Below are 27,289 nucleotides of genomic sequence, written 5' to 3'. Positions count from 1 at the left end.
GAGAGGGAGGGATGCTTGAGAGGCAGTTTTGTAAGGAGCCAGGGCTGGCTGCAGACTTCTGAGACTCAAACAGTGGGCACAGAAAAGAGAGCGGATTTGGGGGGATCTTGTGCTGTGGGTGCCTATGTCCACTTAGAACCAGCCCTCACCCTAGCATCCTACTGTGGCACAAGGAGAGTGGAGTATCCTGCTTCTCAAAAGTCACATAACCCCCAAGCCCGAACACATTGGCTGGGAGCTGGGGTACAAGCCCCAGAATTCTGGCTCACTGCCCAACCAGCCGTTTCTGCTCTTCCTGCTCCCTAAAATTCCCTGGCTGCTCTTCATAGAATTAATCACTTCCTGTTCCAGAGCTGGGTGTTGTTCCGTTCTGTCCGAATGGGTAATGCACCACACTTCAGAGGCAATTGTACACCAGTGCTAAGCAATGAATTGCTATATAAATATATTCTAAGACATCCAACCTCTTCTCTTGTTTTCCCATTCCCCACAATCAGAGAGATTGCTTCAAAGCAGCCAAAGTATCTAAACAATGACAGCTAAGGACCCTTTTCCTGACCTCTGACTCCCATTCCTAAATATTCTTCCTCCCCTGTTGTGCCTCCCCTGTTTGCTTTTCTGTGAAATCATCTGTTTTTAAGTGTGGGCGGCTTCTCCAACTAGGACGTGCCTAGAGCAGAACAGCTGCCAAGGAACCGCACGCCAGAGACAGGGTGTGTGTATATGTGCACAGAGAGGGTGATATACGTGGTGTGGGGTTTGTGATAGGGTGAATTGTCAAAGCCTGCAGAGGGTAGGTGGGAGTATGTAGGGGTATACTAACTACATCCTGTGGGTGTGTTTGGGGGGGTGAGGAACACTCAGTGTAAAGCATGGCACAGCGTATGTTTAGCACAGTGCATGTTTGGCTGAAAACAGTGTTGCTTTTATGTTCTGCAAATGTGCAAAGAGTGGTGGTGCATTGCGAGCAACTGATGCAGAATGTGGAAGGTCTTGTCTTTGGGTAGTATGTGGGAAAGTGCATCTGTGTATGTACTGTCTATAACATGCTATAAAACATGAGCCTCCTCAGAGCTGTAACAAAGCATGTTTGTTTACATGGTGTCTGAAGAAAGATGAGAGCAAAAGTGTGTGCGCAAGTGAACATGCACAGAAGGTGTGTGAGAATGTCTGAGGAGGGGCAGTAATAATACGATTCTGTGCTCGCTTGTAAATACTCATTCACCTGGTTGCTTGCGGTAAAAAATGCTTCCAGGCAACTAGCAAGGGATGTTTATAGCACTTGTTTCTTTTACACCACAAATCACTAATCCAGTAACTCTCTGGTCAGGTGGGCAAGTAAAAAAAAATAATGTTACGGATTAATAATTTTAGTTGACTAGAATTTGCAAGGCTGAATAAGGCATGCTGTGCAAGTTTCATCTCCCTTGCGTACAAGGAAATCCCTGCCAGAAAGTCCCACTCTAGACACTCCATTTGTGGATTTGGGCAGATTTCCTTGTCAACATAAAGCCCTGAAGGATGCCAAGACTTGCCTGAACAGTAAGGAGTATTACAGTGTGGTTAGGAAAGGGAGGAAGACAGAGAATTGCCAGTTCTACAGGGGGGTGGGGAAAGGCCCAAAGATAAATGCCATATAAAAAATGCCATATAAAAACAAATTAAACTTAGAATTAAAAAAACAACTAAATGTCATATAAAAACAAATTAGACTGAGAATTAAAAAAAAAAGCTGGTGGCAATCCTGTTGGGGTTGAATGCTGTAAAGAAATACAAAGAATGGGGTTGAGGAATGGGATCAAGAATCCACTGAGGCCCTGGTTTGTGACTGAGGAGGGATTCGAACTGGGGATTAATTAATTTATTACATTTCGATCCCCCATTTTTTTCCTCTGAGGAGCTCAACGTGGAGTAAGTACATGGTTCTCCCACTCCATTTTATCCTCACAACAACCCTGTGAGGTAGGTTAAGCTGAGGATCCATGATTGATCCAAGCTCACCCAGTGAGCTTCATGGCTGAGTGGGGATTTGAAGAACCTCGGTCTACTAGGTCTTAGTCCAACACACTAACCACCACACAGGCTCTGGGTCACAGTTCACACTCCTCCTCGCCAGTCTACTACATCAACTCTCAGATAGCAGTGGTGGTGCTCAAGACTGAAAGCCACCCCAAACCAGCCGAAGCACGACATGGACAAAAACAGCCCATGTTCCTTCCTTACAGCCTATGGGCAAGCTTGTTGAAGCAGAACTGACCTCCTGCTAGCCCTGGATGGGTTAATACCAGGCCATCCCAGGAAGGGAAGCTGGGAGCAGACGGTGTCTGAGTTGCTCCTGAGTCACATAGGCCGATAACACGTTTCCACCCAAGGCAGCCAAAATAACCCGGCTGGGAACTTTCCCACATGGAGTTTGTTTTTCATCTCCGCGGTTGCATGAGGCGGGGGATGTGAGAGAATAAAACACAAGGCTCCTGTTGAGGAGGCATACATTTGCCAAATGCTCCACGGCAGCTAGTGTGGCACAATAGGCAGGAGTGTTGGGCTGGGGTGTGAGAAGCAAAAAGTCTCATTGCTACTTAATGATGAAGCAAACTGGGTGGCCATAAGAGAACGGCAATCTTTCAGCCTATCCTACCTCACAGGGCTGCTTTAGGATTAAAACAAAGTGCTATGCGCCTTGGAAAGGCAATATGCCCTTGTAACAAATAAATGTTTCACGCACCCAAGATGGTTTCCCTTAAATAAGAACTTAAAACACCAAACAAGATCCAAACCCAGGACTTACCTAAAATGTGAGGATTTCCTGATAGCTGGCAAGTCTGTCTGGGTCAGGTGGGAGAACCTTAGTCCTGGAGGTCAAATGTGGCCCTTTATCCGTCTTCTGAACTGTCCCCAAGCCATGCCCCCCTCCACACTCTCTTCAAAAGGTTTTGCCTGGCTGGAAAGTGCTCTTGAACTGTAAAAAATGGCCCTTGCTTGCCTAGATGGAGAGCGATATGTGTATATAAATCTCTGCCTTTGGCATGCCTAGAATGTGGCTTACTGTACAAAGGCAAAGAATCACACCCATAACCCTACCTACTTGCCTCTGGCCCCTCTCAGCAATGCAAGTGGTCCCAAGAAATTTGTCCGTGAGAGAATGTGGCCCCCAGGCTGATAAAAGTCCCCCAACCCCGACCCATTTGGTTAGTTTTTGTTCTGCGGTACTTTGTGGTGTTTGATGGGCTGTGTTGGCTAATCCTATGCAGGAATTAGTCCAACCCAGTTCAATGGGACTTAGTAAAGGGGCCCCTGACCATTAGGTCCAGTTGTGACCGACTCTGAGGTTGCGGCGCTCATCTCGCTTTATTGGCCAAGGGAGCCGGCATACAGCTTCCGGGTCATGTGGCCAGCATGACTAACCCGCTTCTGGCGAACCAGAGCAGCGCATGAAAATGCCGTTTACCTTCCCGCCGGAGTGGTACCTATTTATCTATTTGCACTTTGACGTGCTTTCGAACTGCTAGGTTGGCAGGAGCAGGGACCGAGCAACAGGAGCTCACCCCGTCGCGGGGATTCAAACCGCCAACCTTCTGATCGGCAAATCCTAGGCTCTGTGGGTAACCCACAGCGCCACCCGCGCCCCTTTTAATGGGACTTACTCTCCAGTAAAACAGTAGCCCTGTGCTCTCTGTACACCACAGTTGTGGGTCGTGACTGAGCAGATCAGCAAATAAGTTTGGATGTCAAAGAGGGAATCTTTAAAAACAAAACTATACAGCAGAAAGAGTGTGGCTTTTGGAACCACAGGTAAATAAATGCTACCTAGCAGCATTGTGTGGCCCACCAGGGGCTAAGAAATAGACAGGCAAGGAGTGTGAATAAAGAGTAAGATAGGATTTGAGTCCTTTTCCTTAGACTGCAACACTCTCGATTCAGCCTCAGCAGCTGGGATATGAAACAGGCAACGTTCTTCCGCCTTCTTCTTGCCCATATAAAATGAAACTCCTTGGCAGCAGTAGGCATGAAAGTTATTCCTTCGAATCACAGACACACACACACACACACAAACATACACAAGCTTTGCATAGCTGGCATCGCCCATGTCGTTTCCTCTACGGTAGCAGCCTCAAATGAAGGCACACTGCTGTCCCCCGGCGGGAGCTTGTGGTCCTGCAGCGCCGGGTGCTGAAACATCTGTTCCCTCATAGCGCCCCCTTTCATTTCGCATCAATCCAGATTAAAAAATCTTCTTCCCCTGTTAATAAAGTCGGCTGTTTGTTGTCACACACATTATTACAGAGCCTTCGGCATGTATGCTGCGTCTCGCTGTGGAGCTGGAACGGCCCGGAAAACTGAGAATTCCTGGAATACCTTTTCAACACGTGTAGGACAAGTCATTGAGAAACGTGACCATGAGCATGTGCAGAGTTCATTTCCACCGAGCGGCCCACACGCTTAGAAAACAAGGCAGCTGGCATGCCTCCCAGGTGGCCCTGAACCTCCTCGGTTTCTGTTCCCCCCGCCGCCCCAGGGGTGAAGCACCGACCCCACCCACGAGCGATCCCCTTCGCCATATACAGTCATAAGCGCTCGCCTGACGCCCCCTCGCTCGTCCTAGAGCGTCTCGGTGCCTCGCGGGCGGGGCTGAGCCTCTCCGGTTCCGCCCCAGCTGCCAACGGCGGGGCGCGGGCGGCTGACGTCACGCGCGGGCTGCGCAAGGGGCCGCTCTAGGCCAGCAGGGGGCGTGGCGCTCGGAGTACCGCGGCTTGCAGCGCCGGAGCCATGAGCGAGACGGGCCCGGCCGGGCGCTGCGGGGCGCTTCTCACTTGGGTAAGCCCGGGAGCTGGAGCGCGGGGGGTCGCCCGCCGCCGCCGCTCGGCTGATTCCCGCCACCACCTCCATAGGGCGCCCCCCCCCGAGTTAGCCCCGCTGCCACTGCCGCCCCCCCCCCGTCTTCAACAGGTGCCTTCCCGCCCGGCTTCCTCGCCCAGCCGCCTGGGATAACCCTTCCTTGGGGAAGGGGAAGAATGGCCGACAAGGCCACACGCGCCCCTCTTTTTTATTATTCCGGGTTAGTTTAACCCGGAATTGCCGCTCACGTTTCTGCATTCTCACGGACGTGCTTTACACCCGCTGTTCCACCCATAAGCATTATGCACCGACAGAGGATGCGTGGGGGGGGTGTATGAATGTATCGTGTGCATGGACACCTGTAATAACCACTTGGTTTGGTGAACACGGGCGGCAGGGACGTCGGTTAAAGTCCGCGGCGGAGGCCTGAACTTAGCAGCACCGGTTGCTCAGCCCCTGGAGTTTCTTCCAGGAAAGTCTTGAGGCCTCCCGGCTACCTCCCAACTCCGCTCCTCAACTCCCAAATCCTCTTAAAAACCTCCCGGTGCCGCAAGTCTGCCTTAAAGCCTCGGGCTATTTTTGTATGCTCCACTCGACACATAATGACTCTGCATTTGCGCTCTTTGCCCCCTGGCGCTGTGGATTTTCTCCGTTCCCTCCACCCACTCCCTTAAACTAGCTTTTTCTTTCGTGTCCAAATGGAATGATTAGGGCTTCCAACTGTTGGCTGCTGTTCCTTGAGATTCTCTTTCTCTTTCCCCACCACCTGCTGTGCCCAGCACCAAATGCTGAACAATGAAGGGTATCTGATTAATTCCCATCTTGCCAAACTCCCCAAGGAGTGACATAATGAGAGTGAGATTGAGAATCTAGTTCAGCCTGCTTAAAAATGTGTAGAACAAGACATAGAGGTTTGTAGTTCATCAGAGGAACAAACTTAAAACAACTTGGAATGTTAAAAAAAGAAAGAAGGCAGCACTTGCTCAATCTATAGTTCAGACCAGTCTAATTGGTGAGGTTAAATATATGAGAGAGCCAGAGACTGGATTATTAGAAATATATTTATATGCTACTCAACTGGGGCCCAGTTCCAAACTGGACCATTTCATCCCAATCCTGAAATAAGGAAAAAGCATTTATTTTTGTTGATTTGCTTATTCTTGAGAGAACCCTTGTGGAAGCTGCTATTTGTCCATTAATTTGATTCAGTGTTTTGAGTAGAAGATTCAGGGGTCTGACAAATGTTCATGCTTTTGGGCCACATGTGTAATAAAGTCTACAATCTGAAAACTACTGAATTGTTCAGTTGTGTCACCTGTGAGCCAAATCAAGGTAACAGGGTTTTGTCCTATTGTGTGTGTTGAAGTAGCTTACGAATGTCAGGATGCTTTCATGATAATCAACCATGCTTTGTGAATTGTTACTGTGACAACTTTAAGCATTACTGTAATTGCCACAGTCTGTACCTTTTGCAGTGCGTTTCTTTCTACCCCTGCTGCTTACCTCATTGCTGACTTTCTCCTTCACTCACTCCCCCCACACCGTGTGTAACTCCTAACTTGGGTTAACAATTCATGCATCTGATGTAGTAGTTCACAAAAGCTTATGCCATAGTAAATTTGTTAGGGTTGTACAGTATTCAGAGCACTCCTATGTGTGAGAAGAACAACTTCTGTTTGTGCAACAATACTTCCCCCCCTCACAATGTACTCCCCAAATCTGTTCTGGGGGTTCCCTCAACTCTCTAGAGCAGATCTGGGGATAGCGTGGGAGAGGTGCAGGGGGGCAGAGGAGGGAAATATTTTTACACAAGTGGAAGTCATTCCCCTCTCACAATTATTTAATTGAATACCATCCTCCTACTTTAAAGTACCACAAGACTTTTTGTTTTTTGCATTAAGATGGTGAAGAATAAGTGGATTTTGACTCAGAAACTTCACCAACTTGCTCAAGGAAAATATTTCTGGAAAACTTTTTCTTTTGCAATTAAAGCCAACTGGAGGCTTTTTTGAAGTATTATATTTGTGTGATATTTATATTTGCGTACTTCATTGTTGTCATATTTTAGATTTAAATGATTTTTAGTTTTTGCTGGAAAAACTAGTGTTTGAACAACTAGAGCAGCACATACCTTTGTGCCTGACTTAAAGAATGGCTGCTTGGCTTATTAAGAGTGGCTGCTGCTCTGCCCTCCCAAGAGCTTCCTGGTTAGATTGCCCTATGTCCTGTTTATCACTAATAGCTGTAATGAGAAAACTTTGTTCTTCCATTGCTAATCACCTTCTCCCTAACCCACCATGCCAAAGATGCCGGATGCTTCTATCTCTGCCCAGGGCAGAAAATACTGGAGTTGTTGTTTCTAGATTCTATTTGCAACAGCTGTCATACAAGGGAGGATTTTGGTATGATCAGCCTTTCATAGCATTGCAGCAGTAAGAGAGGAGGAGCTGAACCTGTCAAGCTTGTCTCTCCTGCACAAGTATTAAAAACACAGGAGTCTTTGTTTACGCTGAATTGAGCAGCCCTAACACTGTTTTTCCTCAGTACCTCTGTGCCTGAGTCCACAGATGCTGTTGGGGGTTCTTGGCTAACAAGGAAGGGTCTTTTGTTTATGGGACCTGGATATTTAGGAAATAATTTACTAATGCAAGATGGCTGGCATTTCTTCCAGATTCAGAATGGAATGCTGATTTCTCCAGTAAGACTCAGGCATCTGTCAGCCTTGTGTGAGAAGGCTGGAGTTGGTACCCAAGCGAGATCTGATGGGAAGGTGGATGCTCATGTGCTGTAATGTTATTAGCCAGAGCTCTAAGATGGACCACTTTAGGATGCTTTCACATGGCAAGACCTGTAAAGACTGCCCCCAGCAGGAGAGACCCTTCTACTCTTAGGCATGCTGAGGTCCAATGTCAGTCGCTGATACTTGTGTTTATATGGGATGCAGTATCTCAGGAAAAACATCAGTACTTTAGCTCATGCAGGTAGTTGATGGGACTTCTATTAAGAGGGGTAAACAATTTGGAGAAGGTAGGCACACATGGTTTCCTAAAATGTAAGTTTGGTCTAAACATGTTGATTCCAGGGAATAAGAGAGCTATGGGATCTGATTTCTGCACGACTGAGAGTTCAGTTTAACTTGAGAGGCTGATAATTTGACACAAATAGGACCTAATCCAATTTAAGGTATTGCCACTTACTGGTAGCTGTTTCAGTTGAGAACCATAAGAATTAGGACATCAACCAAATGAAATTTTAAGGGGGAGGTACCCAAAATACAGAGGAAGGTGGAGTGTTTGTAGCATTCACTGGATGTAGTGCAACCACCATCTTCCAAACAGGGCACATTAACAATCAAAAGGAGAGTGTTGTTTAATAGCGAGGTAGGTAAGAGAAATATCTGACCCTGTAGAAAACCCCAAATTGGACTAGATAATTCAAAGACAGAAAGCTTACTTGTTTTGGTAATCTTTTTGGTTAATATGAAAACCTTAATGTTTGGTTCAGCCTGTTAGTTGCAATTGAGGAAGCAAGGTTAAAATCATGGGAAAACAAGCAGGGATGACTGTGTGCATGTTGGAGGAGAGGACCAAGGCCACTCCTAAATCTCCTAGGTGTAAATCCTGTAGCTGCTTTCGAGGCAGGAGGTAGCTTGGAAGACTTCTATTTCATTATACTCAAGGATGCCCTGACTGTGAGCGTGACAGCTGGGCTGCCTCTGCTTAGTGATTCATTGTGTATATCAGCGCCTTGCAGGCATGTGGGAGTACTCGTGCCGAGCTCATTGTGTGGGGGGTGCATGTGTGTGGCAGGCACTGTTGTCTTGCAGCAGCAGACTTATCTATTGGTATAGATTTTCTAGTTTGGTTTTAAAGATCTCAGTGTCTAATCATGAAGCCTAAGTGCACCTAAACCTACATAGGGTTGCCACCTTCAGCCAAGAGTCTTTGTAACTCCACAGTTTTCATTCTTATGGATATATTCCCATTAGATGAGTTATCCAGAAAAAGTGTGTTTTTCTTCTTTGATATTGACACTGTCACTAGCAGCCCTAGCAGATTTCAGGTTGTGCCCCCCTGTAGGCTGGTTCAGAATGGGCTTCCTCTGTTCCCAGATCTAAGAATTCACTATTTTTGCACCTAAAGTGTTCACTTGCTGATTTGATTTGTTTCCTCCAGCTGCAGACGTTTCATGTTCCATCGCCATGTGCCAAAGAACAGGATTTGGCCAGCGGGGTCACGATTGCCCAGGTGCTGCACAAAATGTGAGTGTCGTGGTGGTTATCTTAATGAGTGTTCACAAGAGTTATCCTGGTCAGCATGGCCAAATTCTCCCCTCACTCCCTCACAAATCTCTCTTTGATGCTTCCCTGGTTAGCAAGTTGACCATTTAAGTTTGTGCTGCCAGAAATCAGAATTCCCTCCCTAATGAGTTAATTTGACAGTTTGATACTAGAGAAGGACAGACAACAGCTTAGCAGCAGGAAAGCTCCTGTGGTTGCCTTCTTTGTAACATTGGGACAATGTGAATGAAGCTGTTTGTGAGACAGAAGACAGCAGAGCTTGACTCTAGACTGGTGAAAAGCCACTATGGAATCTGTTTCGCAAAGCTTATGTGCAAGATCACAAAGTTGCTCAGTTTGCTTTCCACCCCCAAACCAAAGGCAACAGCTTTATGGTTTTCATTTCCAGAGACCCATCTTGGTTCAATGAAACCTGGCTCCTGAGGATTAAAGATGATGCTGGTGACAACTGGAGGCTGAAGGTATGAAGTGAGAATGGGGTGAGTGGTGGTCTCTAAGACCTAGATGCTTAGCAATCCCAAATACTGCCAAGAAATGAACTCCAGAAGTCATGAGACTCTGACCTAGCAATACCTGGAAAGCAGAGTTGTTCAATTTTCAGGGTTTCTTAGCTGGCTTAGGTTGATCAGCCAGCTTTGTGATTTGAAGATGAGGGTGGGATTTGGTAGGAAGGGCTCTTCACCCCAATTGGATGCCTGTCCTGCATCAACCCTGGACTCTTCTCTCTCATCAGAGTAGTTCTGAAGACGACTGAGCATGACCAGCTTTTTTTTTCCCTTTCCATACCAGCACGGGAAATAGCAGAGTCTTGCTCGTTGGCTGTATGGCCTTTGGAAAGGGGAAATATAGTGGGAATGACAGGTCTCCGTACTCTGACAAACCAGCACATTTATGTTCATTCATCCTCTATCTTGCCTCCAGGTGAGCAACTTGAAGAAGGTCCTGCAGAGTGTGGTTGAATACTCCCAGGATGTGAGTACCTGTTCTGGTTTGGCTTTGCTGGCATGGTGGTGATGTATTTCAGGGCATGGCCCAAGCCTCCAATGAAAGTTAAGGGTCTCTACTTGGGCAGTAGAGCAGCAGGTGAATGCCAAGGGACAAAACTCTGATACAGTGATGCCTCGCAAGATGAAATTAATCCGTTCCGCGAGTCTCTTCGTCTAGCGGTTATTTCGTCTTGCGAAGCAACCCTATTAGCGGCTTAGCGGATTAGCGCTATTAGCGGTTTAGCGGCTATTAAAGGCTTAGCAGCTATTAAAGGCTTAGCGGATTAGCGGCTAAAAGGCTATTAGCGGCTTAGAAAAAGGGGAGGGAGCGGAAAACAATCGGAACACTCGCAAGACGTTTTCGTCTTGCAAAGCAAGCCCATGGGGAAAATCGTCTTGCGAAGCAGCTCAAAAACGGAAAACCCTTTCGTCTAGCGGGTTTTCCGTCTTGCGAGGCATTCGTCTTGCGGGGCACCACTGTAATCACTCAGCCTGGCTGTATTGAAGCCATCACTGAAAGATGGAGCTCATGGTTCCAGCCTAACATTCTTTTTTTCCAGGACCCACCTATCCCTTTGATGGTAATTAGTTTTAGCTGGTTTTAATACTGAATTTTAGATTGTTGTAGTCTGCCCAGGGACCTGCTGGTGAAGGGTAGGTAATAAATTGAATAATGATAATAAATAATAATAGAAATAGCTCTGCTCTAGAAAAGCTGGGTAAATGTTATTGGTTTTCTATGGATGTGCCTTTCTCTATGTACAGAACTCCCAAGATAGCCAGTGGAGTGGCAAGTGAGACTTAGACTGGGGAGATTTTGTTTCAAATCCCTGATTTTGTTTCAAATCCCTGATTAACTCCAACCTTCCTGGGTGGTGATTTTGGGTCTACCTCTTAGCCTAATCTATACACTCACAGGGATAAAACAGTGGGAAAACTATATATGCTATCCTGAGCTGTTTGGAGGAAGAATGGGATTGCAGTGTAGTAGTAGTAGTAGTAGTAGTAAATGCTCCTTAGTACAGGCAGTCTTGCTAACAAGTCCACCCAAGTTACTAGCCCAAAACTTTAAAAAAAAAAATATTCACCTTTCCTCACATGCCTGTGTAGTCACTTATTGCCTACTGACAGAGGCTGTTGCAGTTTCAAAAGCTTCATTGTTTGGTCACTTGGAAGCTTGCCACAGACTAGTGCTGGACCAGTGGCAGATTTCAAACCTAAGATAAAGATACTGAAAAGTAACCTGTCCTCTCCCAGGCAAATTGCTGTCACAGACGCAGTGAGATAGGTGGAATAGGTAGGTGGCAGCAACAGTGAAAGGTCTGCTGGCTGTCCGAAGCTATATCCACTGCTGTCTTCTCAGGTCCTGGGCCACCAAGTCCCGGAGCAGCTGCTGCCTGATGTAGCTCTGGTTGGAGAGCTGTCTGACACAGCTGAGCTGGGCAAGCTACTGCAGCTGGTGCTGGGCTGTGCCATCAGCTGTGAGAGGAAGCAAGGTATATGTATGCAAATGACAATTACAATGGGGGGATGTCACAGTGGAGCTTTATGGGCATCTGTGCCATGAGGATGACTGCAATGGCTGCTTTAAATACCTGCCGTGGGTGGGTGGGGTCTAGGAAGCAGGTGCTCTACTTGTTGTGGCATTGCTGTCCTTCTTACAGGGACTTACAGTTTCCCTTCATTAGTCCTCTCTATTCAGGTGGCTCTTGCCTCATTCATATAACGTCAGGATCTCCTGAAGCTGGAGCTTCCAATCTTTCTCCTTGGGTTTTCTCCTCTCACTTTTCTTCACCCCTGATACTAGTTGGGATATCGGCTTCTTAAAACAGCTTGAGACAGAAGGAGGGTGCAGTGAGAGACAGACAGACAGACAGAGATCTGACAGTCTGCCACACCCACAAAAATACTTTATCGAACTTTGGGCCCCTCTCCTGGAGGCTGTACCAACCCTCATGGCTGCATGATTTGGGGCAGGGAAGGGAATCTGGCCAGAGGAGGGAGGAACTAGTTGGAGAGTAATTTGAGTGCCCAGCCTCATCTGTTTGCAGATCACATCCAGCAGATCATGACCCTGGAGGAATCTGTGCAGCATGTTGTTATGACAGCAATACAGGAGGTGAGTGTGACTGTGTCCTTCAGCCTAGTGTGAAGCCATTAGGCTCCGGAACTGGATGCTTGCTTTGTGTTGCTAATGATCTCCCTGGTCAGGAAGTGCCCCTCATTCTCAACCTACAATCTTGCGTCTTCCCAGGTAATGATGCTACTTTTGTGCTAGTCCCTGCCCCCGCCCCCCGCCAAGTCCTGCCCACTCCCTGCTGCCAGGCCTGGTGCTCATTAGATGAAAGTTCCGAAAGATGTTCTAGTTCACCTATGCCTGCTTCCTGGAATACAGGGCTTAGAAAGTTCTGTGAGTCACCTCTATGTGACCAGTTACCAAACCTCTTTGTCTTTTGCAGCTCTTAAACAAAGATTCATCGGACACGCTGAGCTCAGAGACTTATGGGAACTTTGACAGCCAGGTACTTGTGATATATATTAAGAGTGGGTGGGTGGCATGAGCCCTAACGGTGCAAATTCAATAGATGTAGGCTGAGCAGGAATGGAGAAAGAGGTCCTTTTTTGGGGGGTGGGGCCAGATGAGGTAATGCGAAGGAAGAAGGCTAGGCTTGGGCTACTATGAGTGGCTTGCCTTGCTCAGTGTCTGTGGTAGTATATAGACTTTTATTGACTGACTGACTAACTGACTCCTTGTACCTTTCCGGTTTTCCCTTGTAGTCCAGGAAGTATTACTTCCTCAGCGATGACCTAGAGGAGACGGATGACATGCGCCAGCGCTGCCATGACCTAGAGCAGCAGGTGAGTGCCTCTTGGGAGCCAAGAATATTGGAGGTGGAAACCAGCTCTGTTTGCTGTGGACTTAAAAGAATGTGCATCAGATGATGGAAGCCAGGAGACTCTTCATAGGAACAATGGAAAAATACTGAGCACCATCAGGTCTCCAATGGGTTCTGCCCTTCCTCGGAAGTTATGGGGAAGTATATATCAGGGGTAGGACACCTGTTGTCTTGTAACATTTGGTTGACTGCATTGTCTGTCACCTCTGAGCACTAGCCATGCTGGCTGGGGCTGATGAGAGATAGGATTCCCAATAACATTTGGAGGGCCACAGGTTCTCCGCCCCTGGTATATATTCTGTGCTGGAATTTTCCAGGAGTCCCGACATGCCATTTTCTGAACTGCTGTCTTGATTACCATCCTTTCTCTCCCCTTCCCTCCCTGCCTGCCTCTCCATATTGCACAGCTCTATGTGCACTGAGTTGGTGGTGTTTGGGGACCGGGCCTATTCTGGGCATTTGGATATTCTGTCTTTCCTTATATGAAGGCAAGGTGAGGGCCTGCCTTCCGTTCCTCCCTCATGCAGTCCAGTTTCTGGGGTGGGGTGGGAAGTGCAGTTCTTTGTGGATGGTGTGAGCTTGCTGGGCTGCATGGAGACAGCTGGGCTTGGCTGCAGTGTGGTGTGTGAGTCCGTGTCCCTCCTAATGCACAGCTGTCCTTTCCCTCATTGTTTTTGAGATTGCTGTGGACAAAGAACAAGACCGGCTTGGTAGTTCTGGGGCTGACCTTGGATTCAGTGGTCCTGGGCTTTATGCCTCTTTTTACCTGTTAAAGCCATATGAACAAGACTGGTGTCCGGCAGAGGGGCTAAATTTAAAGAGCAGACAGTACAACTGTGGAGATTTTGGATATTTCATGAAGGGTGGGTTGTGGGGGACCTGAGAAAGGATAGGCTGATCTCACTCCCTTTACAAAAACAAACCCTTTACTCCTCCAAGGTGCTAAAGTGCCCCTGGAGATGCAGCCCCCTTCAAGAAGGTGAGTGTCTTCCCTCTTCCCATGCTCTTGCCTATGATAACAAACCTGCTCACCCAGCAGTGGAGCCCCATGCCTGGTGGGGCCAGCCTAACCTCCTTGCATGAGCATGTGCCATGTTGACAAGTTAACAACTGCTTGAGAGTGTTGGAGGAGTTGCTTGCACCCAGTACAGAAGCAGGGTTGGGCCTGGCCTGAGTTAAAAGTGCTTTCAGACTCTGTACTAATTCAGCTACAAATCCACATTTCCGCATTCTAGGTTCTAAACTGCCTATGAAGATTCTGGAATCACTTAGATTTAGGGGATGTCTATACAGGCTGAGGGGTTTTTTGTGGCCTCTTCATTTGGCAGCATTTAAGCTTTGTAGCAATTCTGGATCCCTGCAGCAGGTCGGTAGGTGCCTGTAATGAAGTTTTCACTTCCATTCAGGGAGCATAGGTCTTTGGCAAAAAGTCTGCCAGATTTGCAGAGAGAGGAAGTGAACTTGCTTGCTAGCAGTTCCTTTCAGTAGCTCACACGTGCTTTAGTAGTACCAGTGTTGATGATAGAAATTCCTTCCCGCCAAATGAGCTGGTGCAAGAGGAGTCCTGATGAGGCTAATTTCAATGGCTGCTGTGCGTGTTGGGGCAGGAGGCCTGCTGTAGACATTATTTTGCACATGCATGCAAATGTCTGTTAAGCCTACTCTGTTACCCACTGTATGGTTCCATAGTTTTGCAAAATCTGGGGACAGGTCTGCTAGAGCAGCAAAAGGAACCGATTGCTTGTGGCTACATGTAGCAATTTGATAGAGAATGGGAGAGCAGGATTCACTTCAGCCTGCTTAAAGCCAAGGGAAAGAAGTGAACAGCCAAGACTTAAGGAGCTATGCTCCTTCCCCCTTTTTCTAGGGCACTAGTAGAATGAGGTTGAATGTCACAGGCTGGTTGGGCTTATGAAGGACCTGGTAGAATCCACAAAGTTCTTAGCTGGACTTAGAGCTCCATTACTTAGCCATCTCCTAGAAACTAGTCTTCCTCCTCCCTTCTCTCAGATCTCCATCCTGGTGGAAGAAAAGAATACTTTGTCGCTGGAGAACAAGAGTCTCCGGGAGCAGAAAAGCTCGCTTGAGTCCGATGCTGCTGGGCTCACTGGCAAGAAGTTGCTGCTGCTTCAAACCCAGATAGAGCAGCTGCAAGAGGAGAACTTCCGGTAAGGCAGATACTGGGGTGGGGAGATTATATTGCCCTCAGGACAATGTGCCCAAGGGTAGTGGAGTCCAGAGAAAAATTAGAAGAAAAGTCTAGCTAACTAGATGTATTTTGGCCAGGCTGGAAAGCAGCAGAGATGACTTCCGAGTGCGCTGTGACGATCTCGAAAAGGAAGTGCTGGAGCTTCAACACCGCAATGAGGAGCTGACCAGCCTGGCTGAGGAAGCCCAGGCACTGAAAGACGAGATGGATGTGCTGCGGTGAGTGTGCCTCAATGCCTCGGCTGCAAGAACTGTGAATATACCCTTGTATTTTGGGGGGTTATGTGTTACGGCTTGTGAAGCAGCCCATGGTCCAGCCTGGGCCTGCTGTGTGTCAAAACTCCAAATTTGTGAATCTTGGGCCTCAGGTGTGCTGTGTTACCATATAGGCAAACCTCCCACTGCAGCTGCTGACTAACAGAGGTTCTCTGCATATTTGGACACTCTTAGGTAGACAGCCCATTTTTGCACACATCCTTAAGTTTAACACGGTGATCTTTGCCACTGAAAAGGCAGAGCAACAGATTCCCAAACAGCCGCTGATGGTTGAATGCAGCTATGGAGAAGAGTTGACAGTCCCACTAGAGGGTTTGTGGGTGGCTCATGCCTATACACTGGAGCCCTGATGAATGCTGTCTCTCTTCCAATGCTTGAAGTTCTGGAAAAGCAGAAGCAAATTAGTCCAGGAGTTTTGAGTGAATATGTGGAATGTGGCTTCTTACTTGGAATCCAATTAGTACTGCTGAATAATCAAAATCTCTGCTATCTGGAATTTGGTGGAAGTGGGGCAGCTTGTGTGTTAAGAATTTGGTTTAATTGAGAATGTTAGTTGTTCTTGGGGGGTGGGTTTCTGTGCTGGAACAGCATTCATTGCAGCCTCTCACTATTACCAGTCTTCCTTTTCCTGTGTTTGTGAGTTTTGTACAAAGCATGCTGTTAGGTAACTTCACACAGATTTCTTTTTTTGCTATACATTAAAGCAAACTCAAGTTTTGTTGTAACTTGTCAATTTTTGGACTGTTTCACACAGAAATGTAGACATAGTGCTTCAGTTCTAAAATAGATGCACTGACCCATAACTTCATGTGATGTAAAAGAGCATCAGCAAGCCTTGGGCTTTCATGTGCCCTCTTCTCTTCTATCATCACATCCCAGTGGCTGGAAGGAGAAGTGGGGAATTGAATGCTTTACTATTTGTTTGTTGTGTCCAAACCAGCAAAGGACAGTTACCATTTAACTATACAGTAATTTGTTTGCAACAATCCAACTTAGAATGTTTGCCTTAAAATGCATGGGATACTCGTTGCTTATCCATTATTGTTTCAGTTTTTGGCACCCTTTGACCTTGCTGCAGCAATTCCTGCTTACACAGTTGTTTTCTATAGCTGGTAGAGTTACTTTCTGTCCCTCCACTTTTTATCCAATAAAGTCAGAGTTACCTGACATTAAAATCTGTAAAAGATACCTATACTTATATCTATATCCTGATGTTCTGCAGTCACTCCTCAGACAAGGTGGGACGGCTGGAGGCTATGGTGGACTCCTACAAGAAGAAGCTGGAAGACCTGGGTGACCTGCGGCGGCAGGTTCGGCTGCTTGAGGAAAGAAACACCGTCTACATGCAGCGCACTTGTGAGCTGGAGGAGGAGCTTCGGCGTGCGAATGCTGTCCGTGTGCAGCTGGAGGCACATAAGAGACAGGTGAGTTGGTGTTAATAAGAGAATGCATTTGAGCAGACTGCAGCCTTCAGAATGCACTTGCAATAATACTCTGTCCTGAAGGAATCCTAAAGACAGATTGGAGCACCATTGGAGCCAGAAAGGCAAAACCCATTTGACCAGGATTGACCTGGTAGCTGTAGCTGTGCTGTGGCTTTGCAGGCAGAACTGTTGTCTCAAACAGTCTTGTACTCTTGGTGTTTGGGAGGACTTCAATACTAAACATAGATTCAAGACAACCTGTAATGAAAAGCAGCGTTGCTGATTGCTTTGCAGCAGGAGAGGAGGGCAAAGATCATAAGCACAGCAAACCCCTACTCTTCCCTCTTCCAGGTGCAAGAGCTCCACAGCAAACATGCAGATGAGGCTTTGAAGGCGGAGAAATGGCAGTTTGAGTTCAAGAACCTCAAGGAGAAGTTTGAGGCCCTGGTAAAAGAAAAAGAGGTAATGCAGAACTTGTGGTACAAGATGATGATGAGCGTTTCCTTTGGCTTGCAGGTGAAGGCCTAGTCCAGGAGTGAGGGAGCTTTTTCAGCTTGAGGGCCACATCCTCTCATGGGCAGCCTTATGGAGGTTGCATGCAAGTGTGGGTGGGGCCAGAGTGGGTGAAGCAATGGATATGACTTCTCTCTTCATTGAAAGGGCTGCATTCTGGCTGCGCAAAAGCTCGAGCTTGGTGGTCGGTGGGTGTGTATAGATATAGGTATGTCCATACAGATTTTTTATATATGCACACAAATGCACCACCTATCTACCCATCCATTATCCCATTTCATTGGCTCATTCTAGCCTGGTAAAGTAGGGCACAGAGCAGGCCTGGAGAGCATGTGGGGCGAGTCCCAAATGTCAGAGAGCCTTGAAGGCTGTATTTGGCTTGAGATTCTCTACTCCTAGTCTTGTGGCAAGAATAGGGAAATCTGGCAGGAGTAGCATCTAGTTTCTGTTACTTGGACAATGTAGTACAATAAGGCATCAGCCCACCATAGCTTAAGTGGTCCTTTTCCTGGGGTGATTCCTGACCCTTTTTCCTTAGAGGCTGATTGAAGAGCGGGATGCTTTACGGGAAGCCAATGAAGAACTGCGATGTGCTCAGGTGCAGCAGAAATTCCTAAACCAAGCAGGTGAGTATCAGAAGTCTTCCCCACCCCAATGAAATCCAATAAAGTCTGCCTCAGAACAATGATTGGAAGTTAAGGAGAAAAGGGACATGTCTTTGTGTTGACAGGGCCAAGTGTACTCAAGTTACAGTAAACTAGCAGCCAACTACTTTTAACATTTGTTAATACCGGAAGAGCCACAGTGAGAGATGGGGACATTGCCTACATGCTGCAATCATTAGGGGAAATTTGTTCCATCTGAAATGCACTGCGGGGTGGGCCCAGGGGCTAGGGCAGGAAATCCAGCTAGACCCTTCTTTGTGCATTCAGGTGTTGATGTAAGAGCATATTGTTTGGACATTTATTTTATTGAAATGTCCTTTAATTTGATTTAGTTGCTGATTGAGTGTTGTGCTTCTGATTTTGCGATTCCTTTTTGGTTGTTACGGCTGCTTTTTGCGAATGTATTTTATATTTTTTACTATGATTATTTACACCTGAAGATTCCATTTGGGATGGAAGGGTGCAGTAAAAATAAATGAATTAAATGCTGTCATTTTCATTTTTAAGAACTTTCTACAGGCACGGGCAGGGGGATTCCCTTATCTGTTAGCTTCCTTGGGAGCCACAGGAGGGCTGAGAGGGTAGGATTTTAATGGCTTGGACTGTTTTTATAAGCTGGACGGATAGCTCAGTTGGTAGAGCATGAGACTCTTAATCTCAGGGTCATGAGTTCGAGCCGTACGTTGGGCAAAAGATTCCTGCATTGCTGGGGGTTGAACTGGATGGCCCTTGTGGTCCCTTCCAACTCTACAATTCTATGAGCAGCTATACAGAACAACTTTTTTACTGTTTCATTTTAATTAATGTTTATTATGTGATTTGTGATCTTAATTGTTCTGATATGTAAATCACCCTAGGATCTCTTTTAATGAAGGGTGGTAAAGAAATTATATAAATTAAATGTTAGGCTAAGCCTGATAGGATCTCACACACCTGTCTCCAAGAGCTTTGCCTACAGCCTGTGTGTGTGCTTGGTCTGTCATGCGTTTGCCTGAACCAGCTTGTAGGGAAAGACCTTGTAGTTGGCTGCTGCCTGAAGTGAGGTTTCACCTCCCATCTCTGTGTGGCTTTTCTCAGCCTTCATTCTTCTCCTGTTTAAATGTATTTCTCTTGATGCCAGTGCAGACCATGTTTTGCTTAATACTGCTGGGAGCCATAACTGCACTTTTATTGCTCCAACTCAGGGTAGATGAGTTGTCCAGCCCTGGCTAGGTCAAGTGACATGGAAAGCTTGAGTGATCCCATCTTAGAGGGTTGTGCTTTATAGCAAGGTAGTATTTGGGAACAATCGGCTCCTTCCCTCCAACAACACCTGTACCTTTGGATAGAAAGCCAGAGGAAAAATAAATGTATCTTCTGTTTCTCTCTCTCTCTCCTCCCCCCCTGCCTTGCAGATACCATCCTAGAAGAAATTGCTTCTCCTGTGGATAACTTAGCAGCTGAGATCATGCCAGCAGAACTCAAGTAAATTTTGCCCCCTTGGGGATCCTGTCTTGGAGGCAGAAGGGCAAAAGCCTATGGGGCCTATTTGAAATTGGGGACTTGCTGTTATTCATAATTATACTTGATTACTTCCATCAGCCAGAGGTTGGAGTCAATCTTACCCTGGTTTCCTTTTGGTGATAAAGAGAAAGTGGTGTATGTGTGTGGGGGGGTGCTATCCTGGATTTATTTTTCTGATATTGTAGATGAAACAGGTATCATCCCAGGATCACCTTTAGCTTGTTCACTTAAGCTTAAGAAAACTGGGGTGCAGTTTTCTGCTTCATACAGTTATGAGATAAATTCTTTAAAAGGTCAGGCTCTGAGTGAATGCTCCTAATGTATATGCTAGATAATACAGCATGGTAATCTCTATGAATACTGTCTATCCCAGTATGCATTGCTCTGCTTTGGCCCCCAGTTCTAGAGATTGCATCCTCTCTATGAGCTGTTCTGCCTTTTAGTACAGCTTTTAGGGTTGGGAGTGGGGGAAAGAGTCAAGAATGGGCCCACATGAAGCAGGGGCTGGGGCTGGGAAGTGGTGGTGGTCCACAACATTGGATAATGCCCCAGCTAATAATCGTAACATTCTGTGTTTCTTGCGGCCAGGGAGACCATTGTGCGGCTGCAGCATGAGAACAAGATGTTATGTGCACAAGAGCTGTCCTATCGGCTGCAGCAGACTGAATTGCAAGGGCTGCTGGAGGAATCTAACCGTACTAAGAACCAGCTAGAGGCACAGCAAAGGTATCCAATAAGCTGGAAAGTTTGCAGTTTGTCCCCACTGGTCTTAGGAGATCCAACCTGCCTTCTCCAGTCCCTCGTAACCTTTGACCAGCTAATAAATTTGCAATTCTAATTTAGAATTATTTTTATTCACTGTTCTTCCTCTTATCTGGTAGGCAATATTCTACCTTCTGTTCTAAAAACCAGTGGGGAAACTCTTACTGTTGGCCCATCAAGTGAAACCATGTTTGCATGGTCAGCTGGGGAGTGTCCTTGAGCTGAAGCACTGTTTGCATGATCTACTAGGAATGTTAAACTAACATTTTTTTAAAAAATAGAATTTTGTCCTAGCTTATCTTTGTTAACTAGTGAGGGGCAAGCTCCCTTCTCCTCTCATTGCTCTGGCTCAGAAATAAACAGAGCCATTTGAAGGTGTACTACTTATCACAGTAGCTTTTTTGCTAGGCGCCATCTGTACTGACAGTCCAGTGGGCTTTGTTGCTGCTTGCAGCTGGCTTTTCTCTTGCCTGTTTTAATTTGATTTGCCCTTCTCTCTATCCAGACTGAGCCAGCAACAGATCACTGAGCTCAAGGTGCAAGTAGAGGAGCTGCAACGGGCCCTCCAGGAGCAAGGAAGCAAAGCAGAAGATGTGAGTTTGCTTGAGAAAAGAGGGTTCTGTGAGGCCTTGTCAGAGTCAGGCTCACAGGGAGGTTCTGAAGGAGATTTTCACAGGGGCTGGTGGTCTCTACTCTCAGCCTGAATCCAGACCTTCTTACAGGGTGGCAGTAATGGGAACTGGTGGCAGTTTCTCAACGGAGACTTAAAACCAAGACAAAACAAAGGAGCAGGGCTGTATGAGATCTTTGTTGCAACATCTAGGAGTGTGTGCTCTCTGTGTACCAAGTGGGGGAACTCTACCTGTATATTGGCAGTTTTTAGCCTCCCAAATTACCTTGGGGCTCGAAACAATGAAAAAGGACTGGGGCTAATCCTCAGATACTGACTACTGCTTACAGGATTGCTATAATGCTGGTGGTAGAGATTCCTTGAACATACAAATTCCATGATAAGGCTACACTTGTGGGTTTTAGGAGCTGCTAAATTGCAGTTTATTGTAGCTACGCTGGACAAAGGTGTGCTATTTGGCTAAGAACCTTTTTTCTAGGGTTTATGGGCTTGTTGCCTATTTGGGGGAGGGCAAGAACTCACAGGCTGTAACTGTAGTTTTGCCCCAGTTTGAGAGCCCTGTGTCCCCTCGCCTGTGGCCTGTTCTAATGTTCACCATTACCTTCTGCCCAGACCTCTTTTCCTCATCACTTCCCTAATCTCACTATGCTAACAGCCCTCTCTTTCTCCCTTCTGACTTGCTGGCTATCCTGCCCAGGCCATTGTAAGTACTTTCACATTCTGTGTTGCTTCCACCATCTAACCTACTCCGCTGCAAACTCACTGTTGCTTCTCTTCTGTCTTTGCTTGGTTCTTGGTGCGTCAAAGACAAGGGGCTGCTCTGGGTTCACCTGCCAAGAGCTGCTAAGGGGCCTGTGTATTCTGAAGGTTTAGAGGAGCACAAGTTCAGTTTTCTTAGTGCAGAAGGGAAGCTGGGAATCATAGGTGCTGTTTTGAATTGGTAATTTCTGTTCCAAATGGCATTCTGATAATCTGAAAAGGTAGGAGCAGTCTAGATTTGTTTCTGAATTGGTGCAAAGTAGTTAACTGTACCAGGTGGCGCTGTGGGTAAAACCTCAGTGCCTAGGACTTGCCGATCGTATGGTCGGTGGTTCTAATTCCCGTGGCGGGGTGAGCTCCCATCTTTCGGTTCCAGCTCCTGCCCACCTAGCAGTTCGAAAGCACCCCTAAGTGCAAGTAGATAAATAGGTACCGCTTTATAGCGGGAAGGTAAACGGCGTTTCCGTGTGCTGCGCTGGGGCTGGCTCGCCAGAGCAGCTTCGTCACGCTGGCCACGTGACCCGGAAGTGTCTGCGGACAGCGCTGGCTCCTGGCCTCTTAAGTGAGATGAGTGCACAACCCTAGAGACGGACACGACTGGCCCGTACGGGCAGGGGTACCTTTACCTTTAAAGGGTACCTTTTAGTTAACTGTACCAACATCTCTTAGGAGATGTGCTGTCTCCTACAAAATCAGTAACTGTTCATGTTACTGCCCTGTGAGTCTCGTATATTAATAAGTCTGTAAACAATTACGGTTCAGCATTTTCCAAAGGGAGGTTGCTTCCCTACTGGGATAATTGAAAAGGAAGTAGAGGAAAAACTTCCTAATGGTTGAGAGCCTTTAGGCTAGAGGTGAAAGAGAAATGCTGTTGATGTGACATTGAGCAATGTAAACCAACATTTGCACACCTAGTAAAAGCTGTAGTAAATCTTGAAAAGTAAATGCTTTTGCATTGCCCACATCTATTGATGCTACTTGAGTGACAGACCCTGAATGGTCTCAGGTGGAGGGAGGGGACTTTGGCTTTTACTTCCAAAGATGGGAGTGAGGTTTGAATGCATGAATGGATTAGTAACTAGTATAGAAAGACCTTTTGTTTTTCAGACTGCAGCCTTGTTAATTGACAGTAGGATTGACCGTAGAGTTGAGCCACTGGCTGTGTTTAGTTCACTTACTGTATACTGGATATTTTTATCCCCCCTGTCATGCCAGCATAGACAACCATGTTTGCAGAGCTGAATGGAATTCTCTGTTCCATTTTAAGAGTGCTTCTGATTCAGCAGCATCCCAGTTTAACTTTCCTAGCTCATGAAGACAAATCTGAACTGAAACCTTGAACTCCTAGTGCCCCCAGAATGAATCCTTCAAAGCCAGCAAATTTATGCATAACCTGAGTGCAGGAGGTCTTCAGGAGTACAGGGTACACTACAGCTACACAGGTTTTAGTATTCTGTGTAAGATATACTGAACATAGCACCAGCTCACTCTAGTGGTCAGATGATGACAACAACAGCAACTTAGCTAATTGATCTGCAAACGAAATGAAAATCCTAAACAGTCATTTCTCTCTCTTTTTAGTCTTCTCTCCTACAAAAGAAGCTGGAGGAGCATCTGTAAGTGATTCAATTCAGTTTGAGGGATAGGGTTGGAAAGGGCTAAAGCTCACTTGGTTTTCTTTATTGCATTTGATGAACGCGTATCTGGGGTTGTTATGGGTCCAGCTGTGCTACTTAGCAACATATTGATGCTTTCACACAATACACAGCAGGGCTTTGGTTCCACGCCCTTCAGGTTTCTGGTCCTTATTCTTCAAGACACCTGCATGCCTAGCTTCTGTTTCTCTTTCTGTTTCCTGGTCAGAGAGAAATTGCATGAGGCCCATGCAGAGCTTCAGAAGAAGAAGGAATGCCTTGATGAATTGGAGCCAAAAGTGGACAGCAACAGTAAGTGGGTGGATGACAGATCCATTGCTTTAGGAGTCTCAACTAAGCCCAACCTTTGCTGGGTACCACATTGGGCTGGGCTGGGCTACCCAGAAATCAGAAGACCTTGTAGAGCATAGAGTGAAGATTCTTGCTACTCCATTTGTCCCCTGTCCACATTTTGGGGTCAAGGACAGCATTGATGTCCCCGCCTTTCTCAACAGCTGCCAAGAAGATTGATGAACTGCAGCAGTCTTTGAAGAAGAAAGATGAAGATATGAGAGCCATGGAGGAACGATACAAGCGTTATATGGACAAAGCCTGCACAGTAAGTCAAGTCTTTCCAGTGCCTTGTGCCACTGCACAGGCATACATTGGCGAAGCCTCACTAAATGGCTTTGTAGATCATACACACTTTCTTGCGGTCAAGGTGATTCAGTCAGCAATGTTGCTTCAGGGCCTTTCTAGTAGCTAAATGGTCTTGGCCTCCCAAAGCTAAGTGATTATGGAAGATCTCTCTTTATCCTTTCACAGGTCATCAAGAAGCTGGATCCCAAGCAGCAGCCTCATGGAGTTCCACTGGAGATCCAGGCTTTGAAAAACCAGCTGCAGGAAAAGGATAAGAAAATCAACCACCTGGAGGTGAGCTCCTCTTCCTCTTCCGAGAATGAGGGTTGCAGCTTCTCTTACATAAGAGCCTGCCTGATTAGGCCAAAGGCCCCTCTAGTTAAACAGTGGAATTTGCTCCCTTGAGAGGCAGTAATGGCCACCAAACATTGATGGCTTTAAATGAGGACTAGGCTATCAGCGGTTACTAACTATGATGGCTATGTATTACTTCCGTTGTTGGAAGGAATGTGCTTCTGAATACCAGTTGCTGGAAACTGCAGGAAGGGACACTGCTGTTCTGCTCTGGTCCTGCTCACAGGCTTCCCCAGGGCATCTGGTGGGCCACTGGCCTGATCCAACAGGGCTATTCTTATTATAACAAGTTTCCAAAATTAACAAGGACGTGCGCACTGCAGCCCTCTTACCCATAAGCTACAGGTGTCTTGGGTATAATGCATTAATTCCTTATCTTCCCAAAGTCAGTATAAGTTATTTCAGATGAGTGGTTTGCCATGCGTTGCCTGCTTTGACCACCCTGTTAGCAGCTCAGGTAGTTTCCTGTTGTCCTTACTTTGCTTTCACTTGGGATCAAATTGGTAGACTGAGGTCCTGCACATCTATAAAAGAAAGAGGTACACTCCTCATCTCCCCTCTGTTTTGGTTGGCCTTGGCAGCATAAGCTTGGGGTTTTCCACATTCCCCCCCCCCCAACACACACACACACAGCCTTGGAGTTTAGCAGCATGACCACTTACCTCCTTTTTCCTCTCTGTGCTTCATCTCATTAGTCGGATTTTGAGAAGACAAAATCTCAACAGGAACAAGAAGAGAAACTCATCATCACTGCTTGGTATAACATGGTGAGTTTGAATTGGACTAGGCATAAGTAGAGGTGCATGTACTGATGCAGGGGTGTGAGAGAAGTTTGGCACATTGCTTTGCAGGAGAACAGTATGCATAACTGCTGTGGAGCTTAACATCCTGAGAATCTCTTACTTTTTCTAACTATTTTGGTTCCAGACACATTTTGCAGCTGCTAAACACTGCTGAGTAAAATGTCTGAAGTTGGGCTCTTTACAGTAGATCATTTTGGTGATCCTGTATATATCTGGATCACAGAACATGGCCTTTTTGAATTCAGACCTTCGTGTCTTCTGACACATACTGTCCTGGTCAGAGCCCTATGGAGGAAGAACAGTGAAGAACCCTCCATCTCCATCCAAGAGTCTGCTGGCACAAGCCAAATGTTTCTTTTCCCCCCGACTGCAGGGCCTGGCGCTGCACCAGCGGGCTACAGAGGAGCGGTCATCCACCTCTACACCAGTCCAGTCCTTCTTGGCCCAGCAAAGATTGGCCACCAATACTCGACGGGGCCACCTGAGCCGAGCTCAACCCTTGCTGCTTCGATACGTTGGTACAGACAAACCTCAGTTGTCCTGATCTGGAAAAGCTGTCCTGTGGATCTTCTAGAGAATGTTCACTTCCCGGGGGAAGTGAAATCGGAATACCTGTTATGCAGTGGTAGTTCCTCTGGAAACCCCCGTTTTATCCCTATTGTTGAAATTCATTCTCTGATACTAAAGATTATTCCTATGCCCAACTGTACTGCTTGTTTTTTAAAAAAATGAGCAGCAAGGAGCTGGATCTTCCCTATTCATTGCAGACCTACATGTTCCCTCTTCCACCGCAGTTGGGAGCTGTTGCATGGCAGTACCCTGGGTGATGGAGAGGTATCCTTCAACCATGTTCCTTACCCACCTTTCCTCTTAAAATTCTGCTTTTGTACATAGTTTCTGTATAGCCCTGTTGCCCACCAATTAAAAATGTTCTTTACCTAATGATGTCATCTGCAGAGGGTATGGAGGGAAATTTTTTTTTACTGTCATTCACATCTCCCCTTATGGTATCGGCCTCAGTCTTGGGTATTTTTTGTCGTGATGAATGCATAAGGATGAGATGGCTGCTTTGATAGCGGCCCTGCATTTGGAGTTTGACTCCTTTAAAAAGCTAGCATCGGTTCCTCAGGAGCCAGATTGCATTGCCTGAGGCACATTATGGCACAGCTTTTCTTAGTGACTTCAAAATCCCTTCTAAGAAGGGGCAGGGCCTTGGTACAAAAAAGCCCCATTTGAAAACGTATGAACACTAAATTGACTTTAGACCCTAGGGGTGAAGAGAGCCTGCAGTCCTGCCCAACAGTAATTTGTGTGCACATCTGTAACTGTGTTGTCTTCACAGCAATATTTAGTGCCTGGTGTGTTTTTTTTGAAAAGTGCTACTCTTTTTCTCCCCTCCCTGTTAGTATCATATTCAGAGACATTGCAAGATGCAGTATCCTTTTAAAAATATGTTCTCCAAATTTTGATTCTTTTTTTTTAAAGTAAAGTTCATAGTTTTAATGCTGTAAATTATACATTTTGTAAAGCTATCTTGTATCTCTGCCTCTTTATTTTTCTATTGGACAGAAGCCTGACATGCAATGTGGGAGGATGGGATATGTCTATAGAATCTTTACACTACAAATAAAATGTTATAAAATCTTTTCTGTATCCTTATTCCTCTAGTAGCAACAACTATTACTGTTGGGCAATGGCCTTCATCTGGGAGGACCAGCTGTAGCTGTTAGTAGTTCTTTGCAGTACCTTTGTGATGGGCCAGCTGTAGTTCAGGCTTCCCATTAATTCTGAGATGGGATTTTCCTCTCTTGGGAGTTTAGTAGACCAATCAGCTGCAGTTCCCTATTGGGCCTTTGAAGAACCAGCATGGTCATAGTTGGCTGGGGTTCCCCAATCTAGTCTCCAGAAGCTATTGGAATACAGTTCCTATCTCCTCTTGCCTTGTACAGTTTGTTGGCTGGGTGAGTATTTTGGGTGGAGCGGTGGAGTGGCTGAGGAAGGATGCTGGGTTCACATGTAACAGCAAAACATACATATAATCAGCCAGATAGAACATTGGTCTGATCCAGGCAAGTTAATTTGTGCCTCTTGGAATTCAC

The 27,289-nt window shown here is 46.4% G+C and overlaps 1 protein-coding gene and 1 long non-coding RNA gene across 4 annotated transcripts in view; one reads left to right on the top strand and one right to left on the bottom strand.

Moving 5' to 3' along the window:
* LOC310696974 overlaps positions 1 to 4,501 on the bottom strand; it is a 51,511-nt gene extending 47,010 nt beyond the window's left edge. For all 3 annotated transcript variants that reach the window (XR_014520814.1, XR_014520815.1, XR_014520816.1), the window contains exons 1-2: positions 4,059 to 4,501; positions 2,789 to 2,983 (exon numbers count right to left, since the gene is read on the bottom strand). This is a non-coding gene — a long non-coding RNA (uncharacterized lncRNA). The remainder of the gene's footprint in view (positions 1 to 2,788; positions 2,984 to 4,058) is intronic.
* Positions 4,502 to 4,601: 100 nt separating this feature from the next.
* Positions 4,602 to 26,834, top strand: HOOK2 (hook microtubule tethering protein 2). Its single transcript, XM_083482024.1, has 22 exons — positions 4,602 to 4,815; positions 9,012 to 9,097; positions 9,525 to 9,597; positions 10,058 to 10,108; positions 11,486 to 11,618; positions 12,174 to 12,241; positions 12,582 to 12,644; positions 12,901 to 12,981; positions 15,030 to 15,187; positions 15,306 to 15,446; positions 16,726 to 16,927; positions 17,279 to 17,389; positions 17,979 to 18,066; positions 19,500 to 19,569; positions 20,197 to 20,334; positions 20,876 to 20,963; positions 23,342 to 23,376; positions 23,624 to 23,706; positions 23,910 to 24,013; positions 24,220 to 24,327; positions 25,083 to 25,154; positions 25,564 to 26,834. Exons 1-22 carry the CDS (start codon positions 4,768 to 4,770, stop codon positions 25,732 to 25,734), a joined length of 2,172 nt encoding a protein of 723 aa, XP_083338150.1. The 5' UTR covers positions 4,602 to 4,767; the 3' UTR covers positions 25,735 to 26,834.
* The last annotated feature ends 455 nt before the right edge of the window (positions 26,835 to 27,289 follow it).

This window comes from Podarcis liolepis (assembly GCF_965112155.1).
Source record: "Podarcis liolepis genome assembly, chromosome: 2".
Taxonomy (NCBI): Eukaryota; Metazoa; Chordata; class Lepidosauria; order Squamata; family Lacertidae; genus Podarcis; species Podarcis liolepis.
Note: the sequence above shows the minus strand (reverse complement) of the source record. Positions and strands in the feature narration are given on the sequence as shown.